Source organism: Arabidopsis lyrata (assembly GCF_000004255.2).
Source record: "Arabidopsis lyrata subsp. lyrata unplaced genomic scaffold ARALYscaffold_1, whole genome shotgun sequence".
Classification (NCBI taxonomy): domain Eukaryota; kingdom Viridiplantae; phylum Streptophyta; class Magnoliopsida; order Brassicales; family Brassicaceae; genus Arabidopsis; species Arabidopsis lyrata.
The window spans coordinates 24698135-24714375 of NW_003302555.1; the positions used below are offsets into that span (position 1 = coordinate 24698135).

Genomic DNA, 16241 nt, shown 5'->3' on the forward strand with positions numbered 1-16241 from the left:
GACTAACATTGGTTAATTACGACTCTGAAAAAAAACACTAAATCTAAAATTTGGGTATAAAATTCATTTTTTTTTGCGGTTTAGGTTAGAATTAACCCTACATGTTTGTTCAAGTATGAAAACACACTTTACAAATTGTGTAGGTATGAAAATACCCTTTTTCCAACTTTCACTGGTATAACTACGGCCATAGGTTCAAGTTTGACGGGGCTGACTGGTTGAGGCAAAAAACTAATTAAAATTCGAGTAGAACTACAAGCCGTCGACCAAAAACACACAAGAATTTTGAAAGCCCAAACGATCCCAAAATTGGCAAACTCTAAATATCACCCAAAATATTTCTAATCCGCAAATCCTAAAGACTTCAATTTATAACCCAAACAATTTTTAAACCATACATGCAAGTTTTTAAAAATCCATCCTACGGCAAACACATTTTAGAAAGAGTTCTCAAAAGTGTTAGTATTTGAATAAACAAACATAAATTTAAAATAGTCATGATTCATATTTTTCTCAAACCATATTTGCTTAATATACAAAAATTGATTGACTAAGTGAAAATATTTTGGAAGTAATTAAAAGAATAAAATTTGGAAGCTACAAAAAATCAGAACAAATTTAACTTTCCATATAATGACTAAAATAGATTTTATTATTTTCAAAGCACTATTTTCCTCCTAAAAAAAAAAACTAAATTTTTATCCTAAATTAAATATCCTCTCATCTCCCACCAATACCGGAATAATCCTGCCTTGCTATTTGATTTTCGTTTCTCCCACTAACAAACTCTCACCTCCCGTTCCGGTAAAACAAAAATAAGATCTTTGTTTCTTTTTGGAATGAAAATGTAAACAAACACAAAAAAAAAAAAAAAAAAAAAAAAACAAATTTGACGAAGACAACATAAAACGTTAAAGATTGAGGAAGACAGAAGTTTTGCTATGGTGAGTTTCTCCGATAAAATAGTGGAATGTTTCTTTTCTATAGGGTTGTTTCATTGCAATTATATGTTCTTTTCTGATAAATGGGTTTTTTTGCACCATTTTTCCCTTACCGAGACAATTTTCATCATTTGGTTTCAGCCTAGAATAGTCTTGGATTGATCGAATCCTGCATAAACGTATAATTCGATTATGCAGAATCATGCATGATCATTTCATTTCTCTATTTTTCTTCACTTTTTCCTACTAGCTAGAGAAAAATTAATCTTGTTGCAGGGGAGAAGCATAAAGATCGGAGGATGAAACCTTCTTTAATGGATAGTCTACTAGGTCTCCTCCGTATTCGCATCAAACGCGGCGTCAATCTCGCAGTCCGCGATCTCAACAGTAGTGATCCTTACGTCGTCGTCAAAATGGGAAAACAGGTAACCGACCTTAGCCATAATATGTTGTTAAAATGGCCCTAGTTCTTGAGTTGGTATGTCGGGTTTTTAATTAATCCTCTCAATATCGAAGAGACTTTTTGATGTTAGATACTTTTTCAACTATATGATGGGGAAGTTTTATTTTGTTACTTTTAGTGAATGAAGGTATAGCTAGGTAATAGTGGCCTTTTAAACATCTTGGTCATAAGAGCGTTCGGATTCTTATATGATCTTTATTAAATTTACCAATATGTAGGTCGCCCGTTTGAAAGTCGATCACGAGTGTTGAGAGTTTTGGTAGTTAAGAATTTAGGTTCCTATTTGTTTTTGTTGTTCGAGTGTTTAGGAAGACTTTAAGGTATATATTACTCAGTCTTTGCCGATAGGTAATTGAATATTATTTACTTGCTATTGATCCGAAGCTTCGAGGTCCCTAGCTGATGCGTCCGCTGGGGGTGAGGGTGGAGACCAAATATCTATCTTTGTGCATCCTAGAATTAATTTATATGAGACAAAATTCTCATTTTATGGTTCAAGAATCATTATTTAACGCAAAGAAAGTAGTTTATGATTATTGAAACGAATGAGAAAATTGAATGGGCAGAAAATGAAGACTCGAGTTATTTACAAAGATGTAAATCCTGAGTGGAATGAAGATTTAACTCTCTCAGTTTCAGATCCCAATCTTACCGTCCTCTTGGTAAAAAATTAACTACCAACTACGATCATATTTTTCAATTTTTTATTTTTTAGATAACCATAATGTTATAAAATGTTACGTATCACTAACTGGTAGTCATTTTGCCTAGACGGTGTATGACTACGACACGTTCACCAAAGACGACAAGATGGGAGATGCAGAATTCGTGATAAAGCCGTTTGTTAATGCATTGAAGATGCACTTACATGATCTCCCTTCTGGGACCATTGTGACCACGGTCCAGCCTAGCCGAGACAATTGCCTAGCCGAGGAGTCTCGGGTTATTTGGTCTGACGGTAAGCTCGTTCAAGATATAGTTCTTAGACTAAGACATGTCGAGTGCGGTGAGGTTGAAGCTCAACTTCAATGGATTGATCTTCCCGGATCTAAGGGTCTATAATTTGTTTTTCTCTGTTTTGGTTATGGGACTTAATTTAAACCTGAATTTTAAAAGCCCAAGTTAATGTAAGCAAAAGAACTAGAAGAAAAAAAACGATAGTAGGAATTGTCTTTGTATATTTTGTTTATTATTTGTTTACTAAATGACGTGTTTCTATAATCACTGGGGCAAGCATACAATTTAAGAAAGTTACGACGTTATAAGAGGTATCAATTTTTTTTCACACATTAGTGTTCGTGGAGGTAAAAAACCAAGCCCTTATTATAACTCGTTTGAAATGTCACCACACTTCAACCATGGAAAGGAATTATGTAGTATTGGTAACTTTAATCACTTACTAGCTGCCACAAATTTCATCTAGTAGTTGTATACATCAAAATTAACTTAGGTGAGAAAATCTCGAACCAAGGCACGTGAACAGATTTATGTCATGTATGACACAAGATATAGAGACCAGCAAAAAAAGATAAAGAGAAGGATCAAACCTACCACAACCCCATCACCACTATCAAGAAGAGAAAAGTGAAGAGAAGAGAATAAGGTATTCTCACTCCCACAAGATAACCTTAGTACGTAGACCTTGCTTCTATGAAAACAAGTTTAGAAGTTATATAATTCTTACATAAACTTTTCCCCAAAAAAAATTATATATCATTCGTTCCTACTTCCTACACTATAATTTTGGACTTGTTTTTTTTCTTCTTCTAAAACTTCGTTTATTTCACAAAATAAAGTCGCATATACAATAATACAAACGCTTATATTCAAAGTTTTCCTCAGAAGATTAGAGAAAGAAAAGATCACTTTAGCCACAAAGTATTTCCTAATTTGTTTTTGTATTTTATTTTTTTGTGTATATAAAACTCACAAAATTAATTTTAGAGTTCAGTTGTTCATTAATTTCGTTTTCAATTTCTTTATCAAGTCCACTATTTTATTCCTTTCAATACTCCACTATGTAATGTTGTTTGATGGAAAGTTGCTCTCTTTCTTAACTCTCTCGAACCTTTCAGAGAGAGAGAAAAACCAGATCTTTCTTTTTGATTCCGATTTCTAATCGGAATTAGCTTTTGTTTACACTTCCGATCTCATATCGGCTGGATCGGATTTTAATAGTTCCAGGCTTATCTCTGTTTAAAGTTCTGGATTTTGTTATCTCTTTCTACAGGGCCTTATTTTGATTCCGTTCGCTTTGTTTGATCTCCCTCTCCTTGCCGTCAGCTTGACTCTTCTCTCACGTCGGATTAATATCTTCGTCATCATGCTTCTCCTGAAGTGGACCAATTTAGGTCTTAGACGGAGTCTCCCTCTAAGAGTTTCGGGTTAAGAAGATGAAGATCCGAAGAAATCTTCTTGCAAAGACGGAAGAGGTGGATCGAATCAAAATTTGCAGCGGAGAGATCTGTAGAAGAGCTCTGGTGGTGGAATCCAGAAGCTAGGCGGCGGAGCTGCGTTGGATGTGTTCTAAACCGGCGCCGACTGTATCAACCCATCTCCTTCTTGCGTGATCTCAGTCTCCTAACACGTGGCACCTTTGATCTCTTATTAGATAGGTTTAAGCAGTTTTAATCATAATTAAGGTTGTAAATGGGGGAGATTTAGCTTCTGTTTTTTCACACTTTGTATAGCCCATTGGGCTTAATTAATGAATACTTGGCCGACAAAAATGTTGTTTGATGCAAAAGCGTTCTTAATATTCATTGCCTGATATAACAAGGCCCAAAGGCCAAAGCCCATCATCTCCCTCTATCTCACTCTCTCTCTCTCTCGAAAAGCGCTCTAACGGTCTCCTTGTGAACCACAAAACCATCGCTTCCCGGAGAAATCTGAGGGAATTGAGTCTGAGGAGTTCTAATTGATCGACATGAATCAAAGAGGAAAGTCCAACAATCGTAGATCAAGGAGCTTCTCTAGATCCAGACTCGCCGTTGAAGGCCATTGAAATCTCCCTTCACATTTCTCTTTCTCTATCGTCTTCTTCCTTCTGAGTTTTCCGACGACCTCTCCAAAAATGGCGACACCTTACAGTAATATTCTCCTTATAATATATCTTCTTCCTTGTCGGAATCCCACAAAAATCGAATCTTTTGCTTTTGTTCTTTGTCTTTTTCTCCTTAATTACTTTATCAGATCATGATCATGATGATAATTTCGAAATTTTAATTTTTTTTGTTGGCCCTCTTTCAGAAAATCAATTTATTATTGATGTAGATTAATCACGTTGTGAATGCTTTAAAAAAAAAACAAAATTCGAATAAAATATATTGTGGTGTAAAAAAAGTTGGTCTCTTCATTATTTCCAAAGTGTATGAGAGTGTCTTCTTAATTTGTTTTGGTTATATAAAAATTGGAACAGAGAAAGAGAGAGATATCCAAAAGAGTTACTGGATGGAACATTCAAGTGATTTGACTGTTGAAGCTATGATGCTTGACTCCAAAGCTTCTGATCTCGACAAAGAAGAACGTCCTGAGGTTTGTGTAATTGTTACATTTCTATTGTAAGTGGTTTGGTTCTCTTGAGTTTGAAACATGAACTTGGCTGATGTCTTTCTTTGCTATATAGGTACTCTCTTTAATCCCACCATATGAAGGGAAATCTGTGCTGGAACTTGGAGCTGGTATTGGTCGTTTCACTGGTGAATTAGCTCAAAAGGCTGGTGAAGTTATCGCTCTTGACTTTATCGAAAGCGCGATTAAGAAGGTAAACTATTTTGGTAGCTAGCTGTTGTTATGTTGAAAAGTTTCTGTTTTAGCATGGCTTGTCATAATTTCTTTGGTGATGTTGTTCTTTGTAGAATGAAAGTGTTAATGGGCATTACAAGAACATCAAGTTTATGTGTGCTGATGTAACATCTCCAGACTTGAAAATCGCTGATGGATCTATTGACTTGATTTTCTCAAACTGGTTGCTTATGTATCTCTCTGATAAAGAGGTAGAAACTGTTTTTCAATTCTTGTAGTTTTTCGACTGTTTAGAGACGAAAGTCGTAATCATATCGATGGTGATCCTAGGTGGAACTTATGGCAGAGAGAATGATTGGATGGATAAAGCCAGGGGGATACATTTTCTTCAGAGAATCTTGTTTCCATCAATCTGGAGACAGCAAGCGAAAGTCAAACCCCACCCACTACCGTGAACCCAGGTTCTATACAAAGGTTCAATCTCTTGACTTTGATTTATGGCATTCATATGCATCTTTAGAAAAAGTTGACTGTCTTTTTTCTGCTACACCATGTAAGTTCTTTGTAAAAGTTTTGGTTATCATCATGTATATGACTGAGATCTAAATGTTTATCTTATGCACAACTGTGAGATTAGCCACATGAAGGCTCTCTAATGTGTGTATATCAGCTCATCGATGTGCTAATTTTGCTAAAGTTAAAATGTATGGTGTGCAGGTTTTCAAAGAATGCCAGACACGTGATGCTTCTGGGAATTCATATGAGCTCTCCATGGTTGGTTGCAAATGCATTGGGGCTTATGTGAAGAACAAGAAGAATCAAAATCAGGTAGATTTTGTTTCTTTTAGAGACTGTTACTTTCCATATCATTCGATTTCCAAGAGGTAAACTTTGTTATCTCTGTAATGGTAGATTTGCTGGATTTGGCAAAAAGTTAGCTTGGAGAATGACAAGGACTTCCAGCGTTTCTTGGACAATGTTCAATACAAGTCCAGTGGGATCTTGCGCTATGAGCGCGTCTTTGGGGAAGGATATGTGAGCACTGGTGGATTTGGTATTTCCATTCTTACTCTTTATCTTCATAAGGACATATGTGCTTGTATTGTCTGCGTGTTGTCTCTAAGTTCTTGTTTTCCTTAACAGAGACAACTAAAGAATTTGTGGCGAAGATGGATCTTAAACCCGGACAGAAAGTCCTAGATGTTGGTTGTGGTATTGGTGGAGGTGACTTCTACATGGCTGAGAATTTCGATGTTCATGTTGTTGGAATCGATCTATCGGTCAACATGATCTCTTTCGCACTGGAGCGTGCCATTGGACTCAAATGCTCAGTCGAGTTTGAAGTCGCGGATTGCACCACAAAAACATATCCTGATAATTCCTTCGATGTCATTTACAGCCGTGACACTATACTGCACATCCAAGTAAGCAAAGCTACTAAAAACATCTCCTTTTGTCACCCTTGAAGATGCTTTTTGGGTTATCATCCTTTGCATCATTTGTCTCTGTTCAGGACAAGCCAGCTCTATTCAGGGCATTCTTCAAGTGGCTTAAACCAGGCGGTAAAGTTCTCATCACCGACTATTGCAGAAGTGCTGAAACTCCGTCTCCTGATTTCGCAGAGTACATAGAACAAAGAGGATATGATCTCCATGATGTTCAAGCTTACGGACAGGTTTATTTATTTCTCACAAAACCTTTATTCATTTTACAAATTGAGGGACATTTCACATTTATCATGATTCATGAAACCTTCTTCTTGTAGATGCTGAAAGACGCAGGCTTTGAGGATGTGATCGCTGAGGACCGTACTGATCAGGTGACTCCCACATAAATTTTATACACATTTCTTTAAATGCTGATTCTAACAATACCGTTTTTCGCAGTTTGTACGAGTCCTCAGGCGTGAATTAGATAAAGTGGAGAAAGAAAAGGAAGAATTCATCAGCGACTTCTCAGAAGTAAAAACATTTCTCACAACTAATTCATTGAGCAAAACACCTGTTTGTTGTGTTCTCATATTGATCACAAAATCTTATTACAGGAGGATTACAATGACATTGTTGGAGGATGGACAGCAAAGCTTGAAAGGACTGCATCTGGTGAACAAAAATGGGGATTATTCATAGCCAACAAGAAGTAAAATCCATGTTTTTTACCCCAAAACTCTATGGTGATTCATTTCCCTTCAATAAAACTGTCCCTTTGGAGGACAATATCTGCTTGTTTTACCATCATGGAACTGCAAATCAAAAGAAAAACACATGTGTTGTTTCGATTTTTACTGAGTCTTTGTGCCACATAAAACCTGCATTGCTTTGATTTTCCATAGATGTTTTCAAATATCTGCATAAGATTCACGGGTAATCGATTGTTCAGAGAATTCCTCAAGCTAGGCTTGTTCTTAGTGTATTCAAAAACAAGAGATACATTTATCATATGGGCTAATGACTGGAGCAAACAGAGCACTCAATGGCTAAGTAAAAGTCAACTGGTTCCATCACTTTGTTTACGAGCCTGTGACTCCCAGAACAGCCTAACAGTGGAATAAATCAGAGAAGGCTCAGCCATTGCGCCGTTACCGTAATCTCCACAGGCCAGTTTCTTCTTGATGGGAGGAATGAGAGTGATTCCAAGTTCATCAAGCAACACAAGGTGCCGTTCTGTGAAAGGATTGTTCCACATCAAAGTGTTCATCGCCGGTGCAATAAACAATGGTTTGCTATAATCCCACGCTCTTACTATACATGTCAATAGATTATCACATAACCCACCAGCAATCTGTAGAGAAAAAAAGGACTGTTTTTAGATATGAAGCTAAAGAGATCAACTCCATATCTAAAGCTACGCGCTACGGTTCCTATGATTCTTAGTACCTTGGCTAATGTGTTAGCAGACAAAGGAGCAATGATCATAACATCAGCCCAGCGTCTGAGCTCGATATGAAGCACAGGATCACCAATCTTGTTCCAGCTAGACCATTCATCTTCATCTGTATAGAGAGTCACATCTTGTGGAAGAGAAGGTTTATCAACGAAATTCAGCGATGCTTTCGAAGCAACGGCTTTGACTTCAGCCCATTCTGAGAAACAATGGCAGAGGTTACTGAACTTAATTGCAGCCACACTTCCACTTGCAGCTAGTAAGATACGAGGCTTCCTCCTTGTTACTGTATCCACTTGCATATTCATCTTCTCTATCTCTGAATCCAGAAGCAAGATCAAAGTTATACAACACTCAATTAGATTCTCAGAGTGGAATTCAAAATTCGAACAACGAAATGCATAAAATTTGGGTTGAATTGTGATGAAATCGAACAGCGAAGATAACAAACGATCATCTTCTGTGAAATCAGAAACGAAACGAGTGATTCAATGGATTCAAAAGCTTGTGTTACCTTGAAGAGCCGAGGAAGGAGGATCTGCGAGAAACCCTAATCGAAAATCGAAATCAAATGCCGCGAGGGTTTTCAAGTTTGAAAAGAAAACAGAGAAGAGAAGTCGACATCATCACTGGTCAATCTGGTCGTTGACTTTCCAGAAATGGGCCTTACAACAAGAAACTGAAACAACCCAAAAACCTTATTCTGGTTTTGAGTTTAGTAAGACTGACCCAAATACGCATGTTATTTAATATTTATGTTTCTCAACTCCCCGTAATTTTTTTTTATTAACAATCAATTATGTTTCTAAACTAATCGGCCGGTAATTTAGTTGAAAAGATTTGAATTTAGACTATTGTCAGTTTCAGAAAAAGATTTTCAAAATAGTGAGATATTTGACAATTTCAGAATAAGATTTTCAAATAGTGAGATATTTAGGCTTCTCTAATAACTCCAGCCAGATTCATAAACCTCAAAGAAAAAGAAGGTTAAAATTGCTTGATAACAAAGACGTAGCAAATCAAATTCAGAAGGGAGAGTGACAGTTTCTCCATCTCAGAGCTACACAAAGACCATTTTAACACTACTACTGTTTAAGCCTCTTCTGGTAGCAATCCTAGGAACGTACCAAACAAACAACCCTAAATTGAAAATCAAACATCAACCAATCAGTCTTCCTCCAAATGAATGTTTTCTCCTAAATTCCCTAAAACACATAAAGATTTCTTCTCCATCATCGTTATCCCTTGTAGATTCAGTCATACCAGTAGCTTTCTTTTACATTCCATCCGCTAGCTTTTGGACCTCGTCAATTGCTGTAACTGCTTGTTTCAACTTAGCTGCAGCTTCCTTCACTTTCTTTTGCTGCAACATTTTTCATTTCAAACACTTATCATCAGATTCTTTTTTTTTTTTTTGGTTGAAATGAATCAATTTTAACTAATCAAATGACCATTCACTTCCATCTTCTAAGCTATATATACTACTTAATGTTACAGTCCTGTTGATTATTAACGCTAGTATTCTTTTGTGATCCACACAACATAATCTCTAAACCAAATTGATGCAAGGATAGAGCAACCATGGATACAGTAATGTTACCAAAACCTTTATAGAAGCTAAGTGGGGATAGATGACTTACTAAGAGTGTGGTTTTTTTCTTGAGATCTCCGAGGTTTGCAGCTACCGGTGCTGCCACTGAAGTGCTCTTTTGTTCATGCATAGAAAACCCGACTTTGACATAAGTATACACTAATACATGGTTGTATAAGCATGAAATGATAACGACTAACCAAATAGATCAAGGAAATACACCAAATATCAGATAAGATACACATCTTTTCAATATGTCTACAAATAATATCAAATACTGCAATAGATAGACCACATTTTGAGACCCACCAGAGACAAATGACATAAAACTCTAAAAACTTTTTCCACTTTATGCAGAACAAACAGTCAAGACCAACCATATAATTGGTATAGACCTTTTTTCTAAAATTATACAATAAGCATGGTTATGTCTAACATGAAACACTTGTAAATTTTTTAACTCAAATGACATGATAAAGACTTACCAAATAGACCAATCACTTTCACTTCCACATTATACAAAAAAGATTTTATGAAATACACCAAAATCCAGATAAGATGCACATCTTTTGAAAAAAATTACGAATAATATCAGAAACTCCACACCCAAAATAGACCACATTTGAGACCAGGCACAAATAAACACATTACTCTGAACTTTTTCCACTCTATGGAGAAGAAACAGTCAAGAAGAACAGTATTAAATAAGACCTTTTCCCAAAATTATACAAAAAGATTTCGGAAATACACCAAAATCCAGATAAGATACACATTTTTCTAAAAACAATTACAGGGAATTTTAGATACCGCAATCCTCAATTAGACCACATTTAAGACCAGTCAAATACAACACATTAGCCTGAAATTTTTCCACTCTATACAGAACAAACAGTCAAGAACAATCATATAATTGGTATAAGACCAGTTCTAAATTTCTTTTGACATTTTGTGGATAAAGATAATGAAAGTAAAAAGAGAAATAAATACCTTCCTAGTACTGCTGCGCACGGGCTTTGCAGCAACTGCTTCGACATTAGGTTTCCGTCCACGTTTATTAGCTGGAGCCCCCACGTCATCTTTCTTTGGCCTCCCTCGTTTTCTTGAACCCTCTCCAGTAGCAGTAGTAACCACAGACGCCGTTACAGTCGACCTCTTTGCCCTACCACGGCTCTTCACAGCGGCCGCCACAGAAGTAGTAGGAACAGCCGGAGCTACGTTTCTTTTCGGACGACCACTCGGTTTTGTACTCGCCTTAGCAGAAACGGCACCGTTTTGTGTAGAGTCAGATTTAGCCTTTGGCGGTCGACCACGGCCGCGTTTCTGAGAAGCAGTATCAGTAGCTGAGACGCCGGTTGGATCCGTCTGAGGTTTGTTGCCAGACGCATCTCCAGGTGTACCGGATCTTGAAGCTTCGGAACCAGACCCGGGATGTGTAGAAGCTGTTTTCGCCATGAGATCTGTAGATCCGAATCAGAAAAAAGAAAGCAAATGTGAGTAAACGGCGGTTAATCGGAATCAAAACCCTAGAAAACGGGCTTCAACGGAGACTAGACTTAGACTAAAACAACCACAAACTCGATTCCGCTAAAACCTCAAAGAAATTTCAATGTCACAAACCAAGAATCTAGAAACGAAGAGAGAGAGTAAAATACAGATTCAAGCTCTCTCGCGTAGAGATTTCGTTTTGAGAAAAGTTAGGGTTCGCAAATCGCAATGCACGTACCTTGTTAAGCTTAGTAGAAGGATTCGCGAGATGCTAAAGAAAGCTTAAGGAATCTGGAGGAAGAAGAAAGAAATTGCAACGAGAAACTTGGCGGAGAAGAAAGATAAGAGAGAGAGGTGGTTTTCGCGGTTAGAAGAAGATGGTCACCACCATGGCTAGAGCTTGGAGAGAGTAAAAACGAACGACCGAGAGGTTCAGAATCCGTTGCGTCAACCGATATGGGTCCACCTTTAGTCCTTCTATTTTTTTTTAATTTTATCAACAATTCATTTTCTTTTTAATCGAATTTAATTTTACAGATTTTAAAAATAAATAAGTAAATATCACGAAAATTAATTTTTTGTTCTATAATTATTTTACAAATCCTTTTAATAGCCAGTTGAAATGAAGAAACCTTGTAGTAATTTATACATGCAAATTTGGTGGTGATTTCTTTTAACTTTTTCTAAAAAATTAAAAAGTTCATTGATAAAAACAAAATTGAAAATTACCTACCTTTATTTTTCAAATTCAAATTTTTTTGAAGAATAAAAAAGTATTGAAAACTGGCTAAAAGGTGTGTTTCGAGTAAAAACAAAAATGGTTAAATGGTTTGAGTGAAGAAGAGTAAACCGTTCCACCCTCTACCTAATTTATGCAATAATTACACTTAAACCGGATTTCGAAGTACAAACAAAGCAACTGACATAAGCAACATTTTATTTAATGGTACTGACTACATCACGTAAGAGACTGAAGAAGAAACCATCATAAAAGTAGAAGTGGTCATAAAAATTACATAAGAGTTTTGATAAACATCAACACCAAACAAACTCCTAAAAAGCCTAAGAGACAAAATAGAATAAGAGAAACAGAGTCTAAAAAAAACACGAGGGAACAAAGAACAAAGCTGCCTACACAGATATGGACGATGGAGAGAGAGATGGGAAGCATGAACAATGGCAACATCCTAATTCACTTTACAGACATTACCCTACCTCTCCTTGTTGTTTGGTTAGAGACACAACACAATCATCATCATCACATTGTTCTTTTTGTTTTTCTCCTGCAAACACCCTTATAAAGATTAAAAATTTCATGCAACACACAACAAGTAAACCCACCATCATCATCACCACTTGCTAGCTTTTTTATGAGGTGCGTGTGTCAAGGCTCTCTTTAGAACAGAGCTTCTTGCATTGCCTCTGCTTCTGTCTGTCCTTGTCCCTCTGGTTGGGGTTCGGTTTCAGGGTGTTCCTCGTCTGGCAGCTGCAATTCTGGCATGTGCTGTTGTGGCTCGTTTGTTGTCTCTGTTAGCCCTTCCAGGTCCTGTATGGCTTGAACCACCGCTTGATTTCCACTTCCTCCAATCTCAGATTTCAACACAATAACAATATCCTTAGCTCTCGCTTGCTGCACAAATGAGAAATATGCAATTATTAAGCATTAAACCAAGAAGGGACCATATTGTGTTTCTGTTCATGAAATTACTTACAAACAACTCAAACTTCTTCTTAAGTTCTCCATAATCACCATCTTGTCGTCCAGAAGCTCCCACTGACACCGCATTCTATGTTTATAAATGGCAATGATATAGATGTTATTAGATAATTCATCAATATAATAGATTAACATAATCTACTGGTGGACAACTGACAGTAAGAGAAAGACTTGGAAATACACAAAATTCTTGAACTTTGATTAAATCTATGCTTAACAATACGAATTTTGCTGGATTTCTGTGTCTCAAAAAGCTAAGTTCATATGTAATTCTCAACAATTATTAGCAGCTAAAGCGAGCCACCTACCAAGTTGCTCTTGATTACCAAAACAAAGAGAAATCTTAAATTAATAGTACACCAAAAACCAGATTAAGTATAGGCCAAAAGCAGAGACACGAATATAAATTAAAACTCTAGAATTTATTTAGTTAGATACTCTCTACTCACACACGCTCGAAAGAGACAATGTTGAGAATGGAAAGTGACATTTATTCACAAGACAAAAGTTCCAACTTTTTTCTCTTATCTATTTGACTAGAAAATTCAAAAATCACGTTCTCTATAATAGCCTCGGGTTTGAGAATTATCATCACTGTGTAATCGCAGAGACACAAAGGAAGGATATTTTACCTTTCTGGGTCTTCCTAAGGGTCTTCCAGTACGAGCAAAGCTTCTCATCGGCTTCATAGGCTTCCTGATAACACCTCCAATCTTAGGAGGCCGTCCTCTTCCTCGTTTCTTGACTGCAACCTCCTCTCCTCCACTCTCCGCGTTAGGTGGCGGTGGTGGTGGTGGAGCAACAGAGGAAGCACCACCAGCGTCAACTCTCTTTGGTCTCCCTCGGCGTCTAACACCACCATTAGCAACATACGGGAACACCGATGCCGGAGCTGAGACTACAATAGGCTTCCTCTCCCTCCCAACAGCTCTTCCACTTGGAGGCCTACCTCTTCGTTTCACACTCTCCACACCACCGGAAACAGAAGCAGCTGCCTTCACTGTCGGTGAAGCTCCGTCTTTTCTAGGACGACCCGGCGGTCTCTTAACTGTCGGCTGTGGCTGTGGCTGTATCTTTATCTCCTCTGGTCGAGAAACAGGTAATTCACTCTGTTCCCAGGTGGGTTTTCCATTAGTCTGGAGTTGAGGTTGAACAACATCTGGTTTAGTCTTTGGAGGTCGACCACGACCACGTTTCAGAGTCTGAGGAGTAGTAGAAGAAGCCAAACCCGGATCAGGTAAAGGTTGGTTCTCGTTGACTATGAAATCAGATCTGGGAGGTTCAAGACCAGAAGCTGCATCTACACTAGTAGGAGGAGGAGTAGCTGCTAACTTGTAAGATTTCTTAACCATCATAAGAATCCCACTGGTCTTCAAAGTCTTGAGATGGTGTGTCAACAAAGCTCCATGAGCAGTAGGAATCCCAGTGTAAATTCTCTCTATGTACCTCGAAATCGCTTGCTTGCTTGACCCATCTGGTTCGTTTAACGCTGCAATCGCCGTGCAAATCATCTAATCAAAGAAACAAAAATTCTAAGTGAGTGAAAATTAAAAACCCTAACTTTAAAGTCAAAATGTAAGAATGAGCTCAGATGAGCTTACGTCAGAGTAAGGAGGGTGGGAAATAGATGGATGAGGAGGAACTGGAGATGTTTGTGGCTGCGGAGGTGCTGCTTGATAGAGATGGATGTTGTTTGGCGGCGCGACGGCGGTGGCTCCGGTGAAGAAGGGGTGGTTTTGAGAGGCGAAAGGGTTGGAGTTGGTGGTGAAAGGAGGGAAAGATGTGAACTGAGGAGGATGATGAGGATCATTGGTTACAGAGAGAGAAGGATCCATGGATTTAGTGAGAGAAAATATTACAGAGCAAGGAAGGTGATGAGATTTTTGATTTTTAGGTTTTTTTTTTTTAATTTCAGATAAATTTAAAAAAGTTTTGTGGAAGGAGAAGATTAAAAAAAATAATAGTTAGGGTGGAGAAGAGAGAGAGTGTGTTGTGTAGTGTAAGAGAGAGATGGAAAATGACGAAAGAGAGAGTAGTTAAAATCTGACCGTTGAAAGTGTATTTTGGGGCCGATTTACACGGATCGATGACGTGGCGTTTTTTGCTTTTGTTATAAAATTTGAGTTTTGTGTTTCTTCCAACCTTTTTTTTTTGTTTTGTTTTTCTGCTTCTCTATTCAAGTACCATATTTAAATTATTTATAAACAATTTTTCTTTTCTAATTTTGAAAGTTTTCAAAAAATAATTCAGTTTATACTAATAAATTTTCTAGAATAAGATTTATAATTTTATTTATTTACATTTCTAACAAATCAGTTTTTCATATTCTTTATGTTTAAAAATTTATTTGGATTATGATGTGCATTAACATCATATCATACTGTCCTCGTAAATGGTACTTCGTAGAAAAAATTGAAAGCTTTCATGGAGAATTCCACAAAGCCTTCGTATCTTTTTATTCTATGTGCAGAGATTTTAAGTCAACTGATCATCAAAGTTGAAACAACTGGTAACATTGAGAGCATACGCATCTTAAGAGGAATATCAACATGATACTCCAAATCTATAATTCCAAATCATTCTCTTACATATCCGACTTCTACCTTTTGTGATGGTTTGGCTAATTTGGAAATCGAAAAATGTTATAATGTTTAACCATCAATAGGTGACCGAGAACAGCTACAATGATGTCCACAAATGGCTAAATGCCCAAGCTGACTAAAGTCAACAAATGCAGCCAGGTCCACCGCAACACAAAAGTTTGGGTTGTTTGCATCTTTGATAGCAGTTGAGAAACCTCTAAACAATGAATATAAGCAAGACACACTTTTTTTTTTTTTCCGCGAAAACACCATTTTATTAAGATATCGATCGAAGGTTTTCTTCTAAAGAGAGTCGGTCTGTAACCGATGAGCTTACATGGAAAAATAAAAAACCTCGTACTCTTACTTTTTTAACAAAAACAATCAGCACGAACATTAGGAATAAATCTGATAGAAAAAGATGGAAAAGAAAGCTTCAAAAGCTTCAAAAGCTTAAAATGTTGAATCTCTACCGCAAAAACAAGACACACTTAGTGAAAAAGTATTTTACCTTTTTCAAGAAGTCACTAAACAACATTAGCCTTGAACCCCTCACAGCTCAAATAACCATCATTGTATATATGTATCGGAACTCTTATATATATTCCGGATCCGGGTCATCTTCAAATGGAACTCTTTGGCCGTTATCTTCCATCACCGACCATATCACAAAGAGCAAACGATCTCTTCCCTGCATTAAATAGTCTAAAACCAATGATTTTTATCGCCACACATTCACAGAAAATATTTTTCATTGTCATTAGAATATATATTAATAGCATTAGAAAAGCTTACATCTAACTTTAATTTAATAAAAAGACTTAAATTTTTGAAG

The 16241-nt window shown here is 37.0% G+C and overlaps 5 protein-coding genes across 6 annotated transcripts; 2 read left to right on the forward strand and 3 right to left on the reverse strand.

Annotated features, from left to right (window-relative positions):
- The first annotated feature begins 132 nt into the window (after positions 1-132).
- On the forward strand, positions 133-4133 carry LOC9330181 (protein C2-DOMAIN ABA-RELATED 5). Its single transcript, XM_002891398.2, has 4 exons — positions 133-944; positions 1218-1366; positions 1971-2066; positions 2176-4133. The coding sequence occupies exons 2-4, from the start codon at positions 1241-1243 to the stop codon at positions 2464-2466; spliced, it is 513 nt and encodes a 170-aa protein (XP_002891444.1). The 5' UTR covers positions 133-944; positions 1218-1240; the 3' UTR covers positions 2467-4133.
- Positions 4134-4207: 74 nt separating this feature from the next.
- Positions 4208-7493, forward strand: LOC9327507 (phosphomethylethanolamine N-methyltransferase). Its single transcript, XM_021012790.1, has 12 exons — positions 4208-4493; positions 4823-4938; positions 5030-5167; positions 5262-5399; positions 5479-5622; positions 5866-5976; positions 6061-6202; positions 6292-6572; positions 6662-6823; positions 6914-6967; positions 7035-7109; positions 7193-7493. The coding sequence occupies exons 1-12, from the start codon at positions 4478-4480 to the stop codon at positions 7289-7291; spliced, it is 1476 nt and encodes a 491-aa protein (XP_020868449.1). The 5' UTR covers positions 4208-4477; the 3' UTR covers positions 7292-7493.
- Positions 7484-8653, reverse strand: LOC110224930 (probable phosphopantothenoylcysteine decarboxylase). Of its 2 annotated transcripts, none has more exons than XM_021012791.1 (3): positions 8546-8653; positions 8025-8350; positions 7484-7929 (listed from the first exon to the last, which is right to left on the reverse strand). In XM_021012791.1, exons 2-3 carry the CDS (start codon positions 8337-8339, stop codon positions 7636-7638), a joined length of 609 nt encoding a protein of 202 aa, XP_020868450.1. In that variant the 5' UTR covers positions 8340-8350; positions 8546-8653; the 3' UTR covers positions 7484-7635. The 2 variants fall into 2 exon arrangements, with proteins under 2 accessions (XP_020868450.1, XP_020868452.1); XM_021012793.1 differs by lacking the exon at positions 8546-8653 and adding an exon at positions 8467-8486.
- Positions 8654-8970: 317 nt separating this feature from the next.
- On the reverse strand, positions 8971-11596 carry LOC9327508 (putative DNA-binding protein At1g48610). The gene is made up of 4 exons (XM_021015018.1): positions 11346-11596; positions 10610-11079; positions 9672-9737; positions 8971-9394 (listed from the first exon to the last, which is right to left on the reverse strand). The coding sequence occupies exons 2-4, from the start codon at positions 11072-11074 to the stop codon at positions 9308-9310; spliced, it is 618 nt and encodes a 205-aa protein (XP_020870677.1). The 5' UTR covers positions 11075-11079; positions 11346-11596; the 3' UTR covers positions 8971-9307.
- Positions 11597-12027: 431 nt separating this feature from the next.
- LOC9330182 (chromosomal protein D1) lies at positions 12028-15005 on the reverse strand. Its single transcript, XM_021012751.1, has 4 exons — positions 14426-15005; positions 13457-14335; positions 12820-12894; positions 12028-12737 (listed from the first exon to the last, which is right to left on the reverse strand). Exons 1-4 carry the CDS (start codon positions 14657-14659, stop codon positions 12504-12506), a joined length of 1422 nt encoding a protein of 473 aa, XP_020868410.1. The 5' UTR covers positions 14660-15005; the 3' UTR covers positions 12028-12503.
- Positions 15006-16241: the final 1236 nt, after the last annotated feature.

Excerpts from the sequence above, each read along its gene's own strand:
- LOC9330181 (XM_002891398.2), top strand. The coding sequence starts at position 1,241 with ATGAAACCTTCTTTAATGGATAGTCTACTAGGTCTCCTCCGTATTCGC. Across the intron at positions 1,367-1,970 it reads TCGTCAAAATGGGAAAACAG|AAAATGAAGACTCGAGTTAT; the intron begins GTAACCGACCTT and ends TTGAATGGGCAG. Across the intron at positions 2,067-2,175 it reads CCAATCTTACCGTCCTCTTG|ACGGTGTATGACTACGACAC; the intron begins GTAAAAAATTAA and ends CATTTTGCCTAG.
- LOC9327507 (XM_021012790.1), top strand. Across the intron at positions 5,168-5,261 it reads TCGAAAGCGCGATTAAGAAG|AATGAAAGTGTTAATGGGCA; the intron begins GTAAACTATTTT and ends TGTTCTTTGTAG. Across the intron at positions 6,968-7,034 it reads CTGAGGACCGTACTGATCAG|TTTGTACGAGTCCTCAGGCG; the intron begins GTGACTCCCACA and ends CGTTTTTCGCAG.
- LOC110224930 (XM_021012791.1), bottom strand. The coding sequence starts at position 8,339 with ATGAATATGCAAGTGGATACAGTAACAAGGAGGAAGCCTCGTATCTTA. Across the intron at positions 7,930-8,024 it reads CTGCTAACACATTAGCCAAG|ATTGCTGGTGGGTTATGTGA; the intron begins GTACTAAGAATC and ends TTTTCTCTACAG.
- LOC9327508 (XM_021015018.1), bottom strand. The coding sequence starts at position 11,074 with ATGGCGAAAACAGCTTCTACACATCCCGGGTCTGGTTCCGAAGCTTCA. Across the intron at positions 9,738-10,609 it reads TGCGCAGCAGTACTAGGAAG|AGCACTTCAGTGGCAGCACC; the intron begins GTATTTATTTCT and ends CATGAACAAAAG. Across the intron at positions 9,395-9,671 it reads AGAAAAAAACCACACTCTTA|CAAAAGAAAGTGAAGGAAGC; the intron begins GTAAGTCATCTA and ends AAAATGTTGCAG.
- LOC9330182 (XM_021012751.1), bottom strand. The coding sequence starts at position 14,659 with ATGGATCCTTCTCTCTCTGTAACCAATGATCCTCATCATCCTCCTCAG. Across the intron at positions 12,895-13,456 it reads CCTTAGGAAGACCCAGAAAG|AATGCGGTGTCAGTGGGAGC; the intron begins GTAAAATATCCT and ends TTATAAACATAG. Across the intron at positions 12,738-12,819 it reads AGAAGAAGTTTGAGTTGTTT|CAAGCGAGAGCTAAGGATAT; the intron begins GTAAGTAATTTC and ends TCATTTGTGCAG.